General features: G+C 38.9%; 1 protein-coding gene across 1 annotated transcript in view; it reads right to left on the bottom strand.

Annotated features, from left to right (window-relative positions):
- eif3ea (eukaryotic translation initiation factor 3, subunit E, a) overlaps positions 1 to 11401 on the bottom strand; it is a 51122-nt gene extending 39721 nt beyond the window's left edge. The window contains exons 1-3 of the mRNA XM_079836565.1: positions 11265 to 11401; positions 9680 to 9797; positions 9455 to 9572 (exon numbers count right to left, since the gene is read on the bottom strand). Coding sequence (XP_079692691.1) covers positions 9455 to 9572; positions 9680 to 9797; positions 11265 to 11354 — 326 coding nt within the window. The 5' untranslated portion in view covers positions 11355 to 11401. The remainder of the gene's footprint in view (positions 1 to 9454; positions 9573 to 9679; positions 9798 to 11264) is intronic.
- Between the last annotated feature and the right edge of the window lie 781 nt (positions 11402 to 12182).

The following is a 12182-nucleotide window of genomic DNA, read 5'->3' as shown; positions in this document are numbered from 1 at the left end:
AGGCAATACCACCTACTGAGATTTCTCACTGTAGAGACACCACAAACACACATCGGTAGCCTGATAAAATATATGGGAGCACGGTGCTGTATTAACGCTAGTCAAAGCGATTTAAACAAGCAATTAAACAATAACTAAGTGCAGAGCGTGGCCTCAGCTACTGCCTCTATGTCTACAGAGGCCAAAAGACAAAAAACAGAATACAAAACAGCTACAACAAAATGTGATTAAAAAAGTTAATGATTGATAAGGCAAGCAAATGTCAATAAAATCCTATCCCCAAATATTAAACTTTGGAGTATACCTTGTCCTACATGGTTTGTGTTGAAGATATGAAAAAAACCTTAAATGAACACTCCGCTTTTTTTGAAAATAGGCTCATTTTACAAGTCCCCTAGAGTTAAATAGTTGAGTTTTACCATTTTTTAATCCATTCAGCCGATCTTTGTATCTGGCGGTAGCACTTTTAGCATAGCTTAGCATATATCATTGATTCTGATCAGTCCATTAGCATCTCATTTAAAAAATGACCAAAGACACTTTCAATATTTTTCCTATTTAAAAATTGACTCTTCTACAGTTACATAGTGTGCTAAGACCAACTGAAAATTAAAAGTTGCGATTTTCTACACCTATATGGCTGTGAACTACTTTCTCATTCCTGCGTAATAGTCGCGGATCTTTGCGGCAGTACCATGGCTGCAGCAGCGCAATGATGTTACAGCGCCTGAAAGTAGCCCCCAGCTAGTAACTTTCAATGTGACCGGCACTAAGTTTGTGTAGTTACAGAGAAAGTTTCAGGCTTGCAGCCGACAAATTGTGTTGTGGATTTACCTGTGTGATTAGCCAAGGTTATGTGTGTTGTAAAGGGCTATGATAGTAAGTCAAAGGTGTATACTACCACCATGTTTCACAGAATACCAACGAATCATTACCCCGCTGCAGCCATGGTACGGCCACGAAGATCCGCGACTTACGCAGGAATGAGAACGTAGTTCCTAGCAATATAGGTGTAGAAAATCGCAACTTTTCATTTTCAGTTTGTCTTAGCACACGATGTAACTGTAGAAGAGTCAAGTTTTAAATAGAAAAAAATTTTATTTGGTCATTTTTTGAATGAAATGCTAATGGACTGTTTAGAATCAATGATGTATGCTAAGCTATGCTAAAAGTGCTACCGCCAGATACAAAGATCGGCTGAATGGATTCAAAATGGTAAAACTCAACTATTTAACTCTAGGGGACTTGTAAAATGAGCCTATTTTAAAAAAAAAGTGGAGTGTTCCTTTAAATCATTCAGCTTTTTATAGGGTTAGTTCACTCAAAAATGAAAATCCTGTCATTAATTACTCACCCTCATGTCGTTCGACACCCGTAAGACCTCCGTTCATATTCGGAACACAAATGAAGATATTTTAGTTGAAAGCTGATGGCTGAGAAAGGCTTCAGACAGGCCTCCATTGGCATTCAGTACATTGACACTTCCAAGATCCATGAAAGGCACTTAAAACGTCGTTACAAAGTCTCTCACCACAGTGGCTCTACAATAAGTTTACGATGCGACGACAATAGTTTTTGTGCGCAAAAAAAAAATCAAAATAACACCTTTAACCAACTTGTTCTCGACTTCCGTGTGTGCCTCCACGACGCATGCGCGAGAATATGACGTAGCGCCGGCGTTCGGGAATCCATGAAATACACAGTTTAACCCCATTTTGAGAACTACGCCGAGACCTAAAGCACGATCAATGTAGAATCCAACAGCTTAGACACACGCGTCTTCCTCTGCTCGTAAACAAATCGCTTCTGGGTCATATGTCCGAACGCCAGAGCTGCGTCATATTCTCGCGCATGCGTCGTGGAGGCATACACGGAAGTCGAGAAGTTGGTTAAAGGTGTTATTTTGATTTTTTTTTGCGCACAAAAACTATTGTCGTCGCATCGTAAACTTATTGTAGAGCCACTGTGGTGAGATAGACTTTGTAACGACGTTTTAAGTGCCTTTCATGGATCTTGGAAGTGTCAATGTATTGAATGCCAATGGAGGCCTGTCTGAAGCCTTTCTCAGCCATCAGCTTTCAACTAAAATATCTTCATTTGTGTTCCGAATATGAACGGAGGTCTTACGGGTGTCCAACGACATGAGGGTGAGTAATTAATGACAGAATTTTCATTTTTGGGTGAACTAACCCTTTAAGGAGAGGTACATGTGTTCGGAAATAAGAACTTGAACCTCCAAACAAACATATATAAAAATCGCAACAAGAACCACCCAGAACACATTAGCGACTGCATGGCAACCCCCTGGCAACCAATCACAACATCCTATTGCATCAGCGACTTCTTATTGTGTATTTGTAAAAATGTCCAACTAGGCTAAATCTAGTAAACCCACAAAGCTTAGGTTAATATACCCACAAAAACAAACTGTTCACTAGGGATATTAAAAACACTAGTAATAAAACAACTAAAAGATTTACACCAATAAAACACCAATATTTACAGTAATAAATGTAATTTAATCGGTAAATGTAAATTTCAATAACACCAAACAATATTGACAAAAACACTTATTTATTTGATACTTATTACTGACCGTTTTTGAATAAGTACTCAAATTAATATTACTTAAAGCGGTGGTTCCGTGTTTTTTTTCTAGGCTTGGTTGTGTTTATGGGGCACAGTATAACATGTCTTGATACTTCTTTTTTTTTTACGCCATATTTTTCTTATATTTTGCCTTTATTCCACACCTTTGTCTCCACTGTCCTTTGAACGGCTCGTTTGCTTCCTGCTTCTGTGAAGCCCATCCCTCCGAAAAACGCAATGGTCTTAGATTGGTTAGATGGCCAAACGTAGTTTGTAGTTCTGCAACAGCTCTCGCTCTTTCGTAATGACTGCGACGTGGCCTCGCCCACTTTGTTGCGTGTTCGCGGGGGCAGTGTTTATGTTAATAGCAAGGGTTTATGATGTCACCAACCCGGGAAGAAGCTTGTTGTAGTCCAAACCGGCCGTTTTTGTAGGCAATAAACTGACATAACTTTAAAAGACAATATTTCCGTTTGCATTGAACATTCAGCGCTGTAACTTTGCAGATACTGTTTATGCTCAAGCAGCAACATTACACACTAACTAAAGTTAAAAAAGTGAAATCGCATGCAACCACCCCTTTAAATTAGGGGTGTAACGATATTCAAACCAAACCAAGAAAACCGTGATACACCACCCATGGTTTGATACTCTCATGACGAACCGAACGCGCCCCCTGCTGCCCCAGCAATTTTCTTGTTTCATTAACAGTTCATGAAGTATTGTGTATTCGCCATGGTAACTGTTGTTTCCATAACCACAAAATGCCACTTTATTTTCACTTTGTTATTTTGTTTATTTTTAAATTAGTGTGGTGGCTTCTTTATAGTATTAACAAAAACTGCTATTTAATATCTTTAACTTAAAGGCCTATGTATTCATTAATTTTAGTCTAAAGATAATGTGAAGCCAATGTATAAAGTTAAATTATTGCTGATGTTATTAAGTTAAGTGAATTTAGTGTTAGTATTGCTGGTGCCCGCCATGAACCATGACTCCACAGCAAACAGAACCGAACCGTGGATCCAAAACCGTAACATGAACCGAACCGTGGCATAGATGCATTGTTACATCCCTAACTTAAATAAATGAAAGCTACATGTCATTGTATTTTGATTTGCCATTTTAGTTGTTATTTATATTAATAGCACATAAGATTTTGCTGGGTTCATGAGTTCATGAATTAAAAGCTAATATTTGCCTAAATCATAAAAAACATTTCCTTTAAAAATATGGCCAATAACTGATCAGAAGAAATATTAACTTCTCAAGGGTTACTTTGAGTAAACATTTTTGGCCAAAGAGGTTCGGTTGAGAAAAAAAAAAAGAAAAAAGAAGAAAAAAAAAGGAAATCCCTGCTATAGAGGACAGGCAAAGATTCAAATATTTAAACTCTTTGACATTTCAAGCCGATAGTGGTCTCATGATCAGGTCTAAATTATTTTAAATATAGTTGCTGAATCAGTCACTAAATCATTGCAATGCCATCTCTTCTGTCTAGGTTTGATGGCGACTGAGAGCAGAACAATGTCTTTTCAATCCAACGTAATCATCAAGAATCTACTGTCTCTAATCCAGCAAATCCCTCCAACTGCTAATGGAGACAACCATTTTAAAATATCTATACTGCTTTCGGTGATCAGCGCAACAACCTTCTTTTAATTAAGTAAAAACATCTCTAAATCCTAATACACCACATATCTAAACCTAAAACATCTCGATTGGTCGGCGGCTAGAAATGAGGCACATCCATCAAAGAAAAGCAAGCAGTGGATGAGGACTCAGTTTAACCAAAATATTTTAATTACAGCAAAGTCAGCATCAGAGAAATCGAAAAGCAGCCTCTGTGAAACTCACCACAGGATGCTCTAACATTTTGCTCATCTGAAATTTGCAGAGTGAAACCATATACTCATCCACATGGCAATTTCAATCAAATGTGAACCGATTGTGATTACAAATGCCCGCTGATGTTCTGCCATCCACTTAATTAAATGGCACTTAAGCCAGACCATCCAGAAAAAGAGCCACAAATGTTCTGTTTGGAGTATCGTCTAGCAGAGCAGGGCTTCATCCCACATCCCTGAGGACTGTCTTGTCTCAAATGTGCAATTGAACACTGTTCAACTTGCATTAGATGAACAACAAAATAACTAAAGTACCATCTCAGCTGTTGCTTGGAATAGACAATGACTAATCTACTGTCATAACATTAAACTATTCTCCACAGTCTCCTTCCAGTAAAAACCACAGATATGTAAAAGGTCTACGCAAATGTACTGTAAAGCACAGAAGGATCCATTTCAATTTAAAGACAACCACAGTACACTCAAAAGCATGTACTACTAAATACCTCATTGGTACATCCAAAAAAACAGGCTTTGAGGTCAAAAACTGAATATAAGAATGAGCCACAAAAGAGCATTACTTGACTGGCTGACTGACTGAATAACTGAATGAATGCATGAATAAATGAACTGAAATAAAGTAAATACAGTATTAAATAAGTAATAATACTGGCATTTAGGTACAGAAATACAACAGAAACTGAATAAAAAGAAATTAAAATGTAAAATACCACTGGATAGTCATTTAGTCATGTATAAATTAAATACATAGGCTATTAATCGTGAGTCCTTAAAGCTATCCTTTGTTGTCTTATCAACATTAATGACAGACACACACTGTCGCTTTAAGAGCTAGTGCTTTAAGAGCTGTGGCTCTTGTCCAGGTAAATCCATTATGGATCATACTGTTACAGATGTGTTCTCTCAACTGCTTGTTAACATGCAACATAATCGACTGTGTTTACGAGGATAGATACAGTCTGGAATTTTTACATAATTTTCTGTGTTTTTGACCGTTAACCTCTTAAACTCTGGGACCATTTCTGGGATTTCCGCCTAGATCTGGACTACCCAAAATGAAAAGCTTCCCATTCACACAAACAGTGGTTTAAATACACAATGTTGGTGTCATTTTAAAGGTAACCCTTTGAAGTTTCATAAATCACTGCTAAAAGTGATAAACATGCAAGTATATGTTGTCTAAGCTGTAATAGTGTGAGTGTGTGAGTGTGAGTGTGAGTGTGAGTGTGAGTGTGTGAGTGAGTGAGTGAGTGAGTGAGTGAGTGAGTGAGTGAGTGAGTGAGTGAGTGAGTGAGTGAGTGAGTGAGTGTGTGTGTGTGTGTGTGTGTGTGTGTGTGTGTGTGTGTGTGTGTGTGTGTGTGTGTGTGTGTGTGTGTGTGTGTGTGTGTGTGTGTGTGTGTGTGTGTGTGTGTGTGTGTGTGTGTGTGTGTGTGTGTGAGGTGAGTGAGTGTGTGAGGTGAGTGAGTGAGGTGAGTGTGTGAGGTGAGTGTGTGGAGTGAGTGAGTGAGTGAGTGAGTGAGTGAGTGAGTGAGTGAGTGAGTGAGTGAGTGAGTGAGTGAGTGAGTGAGTGAGTGAGTGAGTGAGTGAGTGAGTGAGTGAGTGAGTGAGTTGAGTGTGTGAGGTGAGTGAGTGAGTGTGTGAGGTGAGTGAGTGTGTGAGTAAGTGAGTGCGTGTGTGAGGTGAGTGAGTGCGTGTGTGTGTGTGTGTGTGCGTGTGTGTGTGTGTGTGTGAGTGAGAGTGTGTGAGGTGAGTGAGTGTGTGAGGTGAGTGAGGTGAGTGAGTGTGTGAGGTGAGTGAGTGTGTGAGGTGAGTGAGTGTGTGAGGTGAGTGTGTGTGTGTGTGTGAGTGAGAGTGTGTGAGGTGAGTGAGTGTGTGAGGTGAGTGAGGTGAGTGAGTGTGTGAGGTGAGTGAGTGTGTGAGGTGAGTGAGTGTGTGAGGTGAGTGTGTGAGGTGAGTGTGTGAGGTGAGTGTGTGAGTGAGTGAGTGAGTGAGTGTGTGAGGTGAGTGAGTGAGTGAGTGAGTGAGTGAGTGAGTGAGGTGAGTGAGGTGAGTGAGGTGAGTGAGTGTGTGAGGTGAGTGTGTGAGGTGAGTGAGTGTGTGAGGTGAGTGAGTGTGTGAGTAAGTGAGTGCGTGTGTGAGGTGAGTGAGTGCGTGTGTGTGTGAGGTGAGTGAGTGAGTGAGTGCGTGTGTGAGGTGAGTGAGTGCGTGTGTGAGGTGAGTGAGTGTGTGAGGTGAGTGAGTGTGTGAGGTGAGTGAGTGTGTGAGGTGAGTGAGTGTGTGAGGTGAGTGTGTGAGGTGAGTGAGTGAGTGAGTGAGTGAGTGAGTGTGTGAGGTGAGTGAGTGTGTGAGGTGAGTGAGTGTGTGAGTAAGTGAGTGCGTGTGTGAGGTGAGTGAGTGCGTGTGTGTGTGAGGTGAGTGAGTGAGTGCGTGTGTGAGGTGAGTGAGTGAGTGTGTGTGTGAGGTGAGTGAGTGTGTGAGGTGAGTGAGTGTGTGAGGTGAGTGTGTGAGGTGAGTGAGTGAGTGAGTGAGTGAGTGAGTGAGTGTGTGAGGTGAGTGAGTGCGTGTGTGTGTGAGGTGAGTGAGTGAGTGCGTGTGTGAGGTGAGTGAGTGAGTGCGTGTGTGAGGTGAGTGAGTGCGTGTGTGAGGTGTGTGAGTGAGTGTGTGAGGTGTGTGAGTGAGTGAGTGAGTGTGTGAGGTGAGTGAGTGAGTGAGTGCATGTGTGAGGTGGGTGAGTGAGTGAGTGAGTGAGGTGAGTGAGTGTGTGAGGTGAGTGAGTGTGTGAGGTGAGTGAGTGTGTGAGGTGAGTGAGTGTCTCTAGGCACCTCACGATTCAATTACGATTCAGAGGGCTGCGATGCGATGATAAAACGATTATCGATGCATCTTTTTCTATAAACAGATTTTCTTTTTTCTCTCTTAGTAATTTTAAAGCAAAGTATTTATAATTACCCATAATGAATTTACTTACGATATTTTTTATTAATAAAACAAATGGAAGTGATTTCACAAGTCAACAAAGGTTTTACTTTTGCCAGAATATGTCCCAACATTGCAAAGAACCAACAAGAAAAGTGTCTGTAGCAGCATACTTGTAGTAAATTAATAATTCTGAATCACTAACAAAAGTAATAACCAAACACCCTCCTGTTATGTGCAATTAGAAATATAATCCTTCAGACAAAAAAAAAAAAAAAAATACAAAATCACAGCGTTTATACAAAAATATAGAATTCTGTACCAGCAGCTCTCTTACAAAAGTAATGCTTGTGGACTTCAGTATATTCTGAATAACTAGTAATATACAGCTGCTTATACACAAATAAATAATAGTCTAGCACAGACAATTTTTTTGCTGTATTCCACAATCAAAAAATATTTTATGAAATTAACATCTGAACACTAAATTAACATCTGCAGGTAATACGGATACAAATCCTTGACCATCAAATTAGCGATAGAGTTTGTGGTCCTCTGGTTGGCAGCAACTAACGTTACCGGTACAACAGAGCGTTGGAAACGTGTAATATGGTTTCTCATGCTTCTCGTGTTTAGAAAATATTTTAGTTTAGTTTGACACAACTTGCATATAGTGTGGCTCTTGTCCAGGTCATTTTCCCCTTCAACTTCATAGAAGCCAAAGGGCTTCCATACGCTAGCTTTTTAATGCAGAGGGTGCCGGTCGGATTTCGCTCAGCCATCATGCGTCTCTGTTATGTGCAGACCACAGACGGTCCGGGCGCTGCACTTCCCGCGCTTCAGAGTTGCGCCTTTTGTGTTCTGTCAACATTAGGTTAACAACATTTAGAAAATCGATTTTTTTACATTTAGGAATCGATTCAGAATCGTCCACGTCCGCATCATGATGCATCTAAGAATCAAAATTTTCCCCCAACCCTAGTGTCTGAGTGTGAGTGAGTGAGTGAGTGAGTGAGTGAGTGAGTGAGTGAGTGAGTGAGTGAGTGAGTGAGTGAGTGAGTGAGTGAGGGAGTGAGTGAGTGAGTGAGTGAGTGAGTGAGGGAGTGAGTGAGGGAGTGAGGGAGTGAGTGAGGGAGTGAGTGAGGGAGTGAGTGAGGGAGTGAGGGAGTGAGGGAGTGAGGGAGTGAGTGAGGGAGTGAGTGAGGGAGGGAGTGAGGGAGGGAGTGAGTGAGGGAGGGAGTGAGTGAGGGAGTGAGGGAGTGAGGGAGGGAGTGAGTGAGTGAGTGAGTGAGTGAGTGAGGGAGTGAGGGAGTGAGTGAGGGAGTGAGTGAGGGAGTGAGTGAGGGAGTGAGTGAGGGAGGGAGTGAGGGAGGGAGTGAGGGAGGGAGTGAGTGAGGGAGTGAGGGAGTGAGGGAGTGAGTGAGTGAGTGAGTTGCACCGCTGAATCACTCGCTGTTTCGCTGTTTGTGAAATTACTTCTCGTAGAAAGTTGTAAAATGACTGATTTGTTTTTATAATCTGTGTGGATTCATTTACTCATACAACCTACACGCTAAAGTGAATAAAAGTTTGCGGGAATTTCCTGCATTAAAGCGCAGGGGGAAAAAATCCTAAAAGAGAATAACATTTACTTAAGTCTGGGAACAAAATAAATGAAAACTAGGAACAAATTAAATCAAAGCAGCGATCACAATCTAGACAGATGTGTTAAAAGGAACATCTCACAAACGGCTTATGTCCATTGATATTTAGATAAGCAGTTGCTGATAGTTTCGCTTCATAGGACCTCAATTTATCATCACGAGCCACGGGTATTTATTTTGTTTTGCCTGTATGTTTTTGTTTTTATTTGGACTCCCAAAAATGGTAGCCATTCACTTGCATTATATGAATCACCAAAGACCCTGGATTCAGCTAAAAATCTTTACTGTTCTACTGAAGAAAAAAAGTCATCCACATGAGGCTGAATAAACTAACCACAAATTATCTTTTTTTTTAATAAACTATCCCTTTAAAAAAATAAGACACGTGAGACCCAATTGAAAAGGTTAGTACATGTGTAATTTCAGCATTTACTGTACCTTGTAGACTGCATCTGCCTCGTGGTCTCTGGGTCCTCAAACACCTTCACAATTGGCTCTGTGTCAGCTTGCAGTTGTTTCAGTTGAGCCACAACTTCAGTCCTCTTCTCTCTGAGAGCTGCAAACAGGGGATACATTTTAGATATGAATCTCATACAGTCAATTCTCGTGCATCACATTAAGCGTCTTTGATAACTGAACACCATTAGAAGTGAAAGCACTCACAGCAGGGTATTTCTTTGTCAGGATATAAATTCCTGTATACATCCATGGCAAAGTCCACCATGTTGGTGTCACTGAGGAGATCCAGCTTTCCATGGAGGAGCTCATTCTCATTGTAGATCTAGAAAACAGTGAGAGCACATCCATGCATATGTGAGAATGCATTTTATATATCTTTCGGAACAATTGTATTAATGCTTTTGAAAGAAGTCTCTTATGCTCACCAAGACTGGATTTATTTGATCAAAAATAGTGAAAACAGTAATTTTGTGAAATACTTAAAAAAAAAAAAAAGTTTTCCATTTAACATTTTAAAATGTTATTTATTCCTGTCATGGCAAAGCTGAATTTTCAGCATCATTACTTCAGCCTTCAGTGTCACTTGATCCCTCAGAAATTCTCCTAATATGCTGATTTAGAGCTCAATTATTATTGGTGCTCAATTATCAACAAAAGTTATCAATGTTGAAAGCAGTTCCTGGTTCCTGCTTTAATATTTCTGTGGAAACTGTAATACTTTTTTTCAGAATTCCCTGATGATTTGAACAGCATTTATTTGAAATGGAAATCTTTTGAAACAAATGCATTTACTGTCATTAATCAATTTAATGCATACTTGTTTGATTTAAAGTATTTTTCTACTTAACCCAAACTTTAAAATGGTAGTGCATCACGGTTTCCACAAAAACACGAAGCAGAACAACCGTTTTCAACATTGATGATGATGATACAATTTTCTTAAGCCCCAAATCAGCATATTATTCTGAAGGATCATGATTCATGTGACACTGAAGACTGGAGCAACAATGCTTAAAATTCAGGTTTTACATAGATACATACATTATATTACAATAGAAAACATTTATTTTAAATTGTAATAATGTTTCACAATATTACTATTGTACTGTATTTTACATCAAATAAATGTTATCTTGGTGAGCATAAGAGAAGCATAAATTCAAAAACATAGCTACACACACACACCTTTACTTGAAACATTTCTGTGTTTATTAGTTTTAATACGTAACAAACTGCTACAATATAACGCCATACATTCATGAACACACTTGGAACAATGGAATCTAAGTAAGGCACCAAGCTTGGCTTGCAATTTCAATAAAACCACTTATGTAAAGTCAAACAATTTAACCCCCCTTTTTTGGAAGAAAAACGGACGTAGAAAATAACTAACCAACGCAACACTGGCTTGAAAGTGACAAGCCAAGATAAAGTGACAGTTTTATCAGCTGGTCTGAAACTCTTTCTCGCTGCTTGGAAAGCTAGGCAGCTCACAAGCTAGCATACACAGCTAGCAAATAACTAATAAAAGGGTTCGTTATACTATGCTAAGCCTGTCTATTATTCAAAGATTTTTGGTTCTGCCATTCTCACAGCCTGCACTCACTCAGTAATATTTTTAATTAACTCATTTTGTTATAATTATGCGATTTACAGACTACCGGACATGCCGGTGCGGCTCCACTGTTGCGGCTACATACGCGCGCACGTGGTATTACTTATGCCTCCTTCTACAAATAAACAATGCTACAACACGCCGGACGTATACGAACGTATGTTACATATGTACCTCTTTTACTGAGAGGAATTCCAGCAGTGGGAAAACGAGATGCCTGTCCAAAAAGTGGGCGATTTTGGTGGTCAGATCGTAGTCCGCCATGTTGACAACGGAAGAGGACGCGCTTCAAAACCGGAAAAACTTTAATTAAAACAGTGTTCACACAGTACAACGCGCCACAGGCTTCATCTGCAGGTGTAAGCGAAAGGCACAAAGTGTCAGACACAAAATACTGTTTTAAATTGAATTTTGTTTACTCTATGCGAATACAAATTGAATAGAATAAAATTGCAAAGTAAAAAATTAAACATAATACATTTTAAACTTATTTAGCTAGACTCTGTACTTTGAAATACAATAAAAACGAATATAATTAAATAAAGTTAGATTTTTTTTAAACAACAATGTTTAATAATATAATTATATAACACTTTATTGTAAAACAGAACGAAATAGAACAGAATAAAATTGTATTAATGAAATTAACTAATTAGACAAATTCTGCTCTAATAGAATATAATAAAGTAAAGTTACCAAATCAAACAGAATAGGCTACAATAGTTTAAATAATAAAATTTACTCAGCTGCACTTCAAGAAAAAAATAAGGTTAAAACAAAAACGTTGATAATAAAGAGAAATGCGTCTTGAGCAGCAAATCCGCATATTAGAATGATTTCTGAAGGATCATGTGAAGGCTGGAGTAATGATGCTAAAAATTCAGCTTTTACATGGGAATAAATTATTACAACTGAAAACATTTATTTTAAATTGTAGTAATATTATACAATATTGTACTATTTTTCATTAAAAAAAATTAGGTTTAATAATTACATTTCCTCTATTGTAAAACAGAATGAAAATAACAGAACAGAAGACATTTTATTAATAAAATGTACTTGACTATTCTGCTCTAATAGAATATAATAAAG

Source organism: Gobio gobio (genome assembly GCF_949357685.1).
Source record: "Gobio gobio genome assembly, chromosome: 15".
In the NCBI taxonomy this organism is placed as follows: domain Eukaryota; kingdom Metazoa; phylum Chordata; class Actinopteri; order Cypriniformes; family Gobionidae; genus Gobio; species Gobio gobio.
Note: the sequence above shows the minus strand (reverse complement) of the source record. Positions and strands in the feature narration are given on the sequence as shown.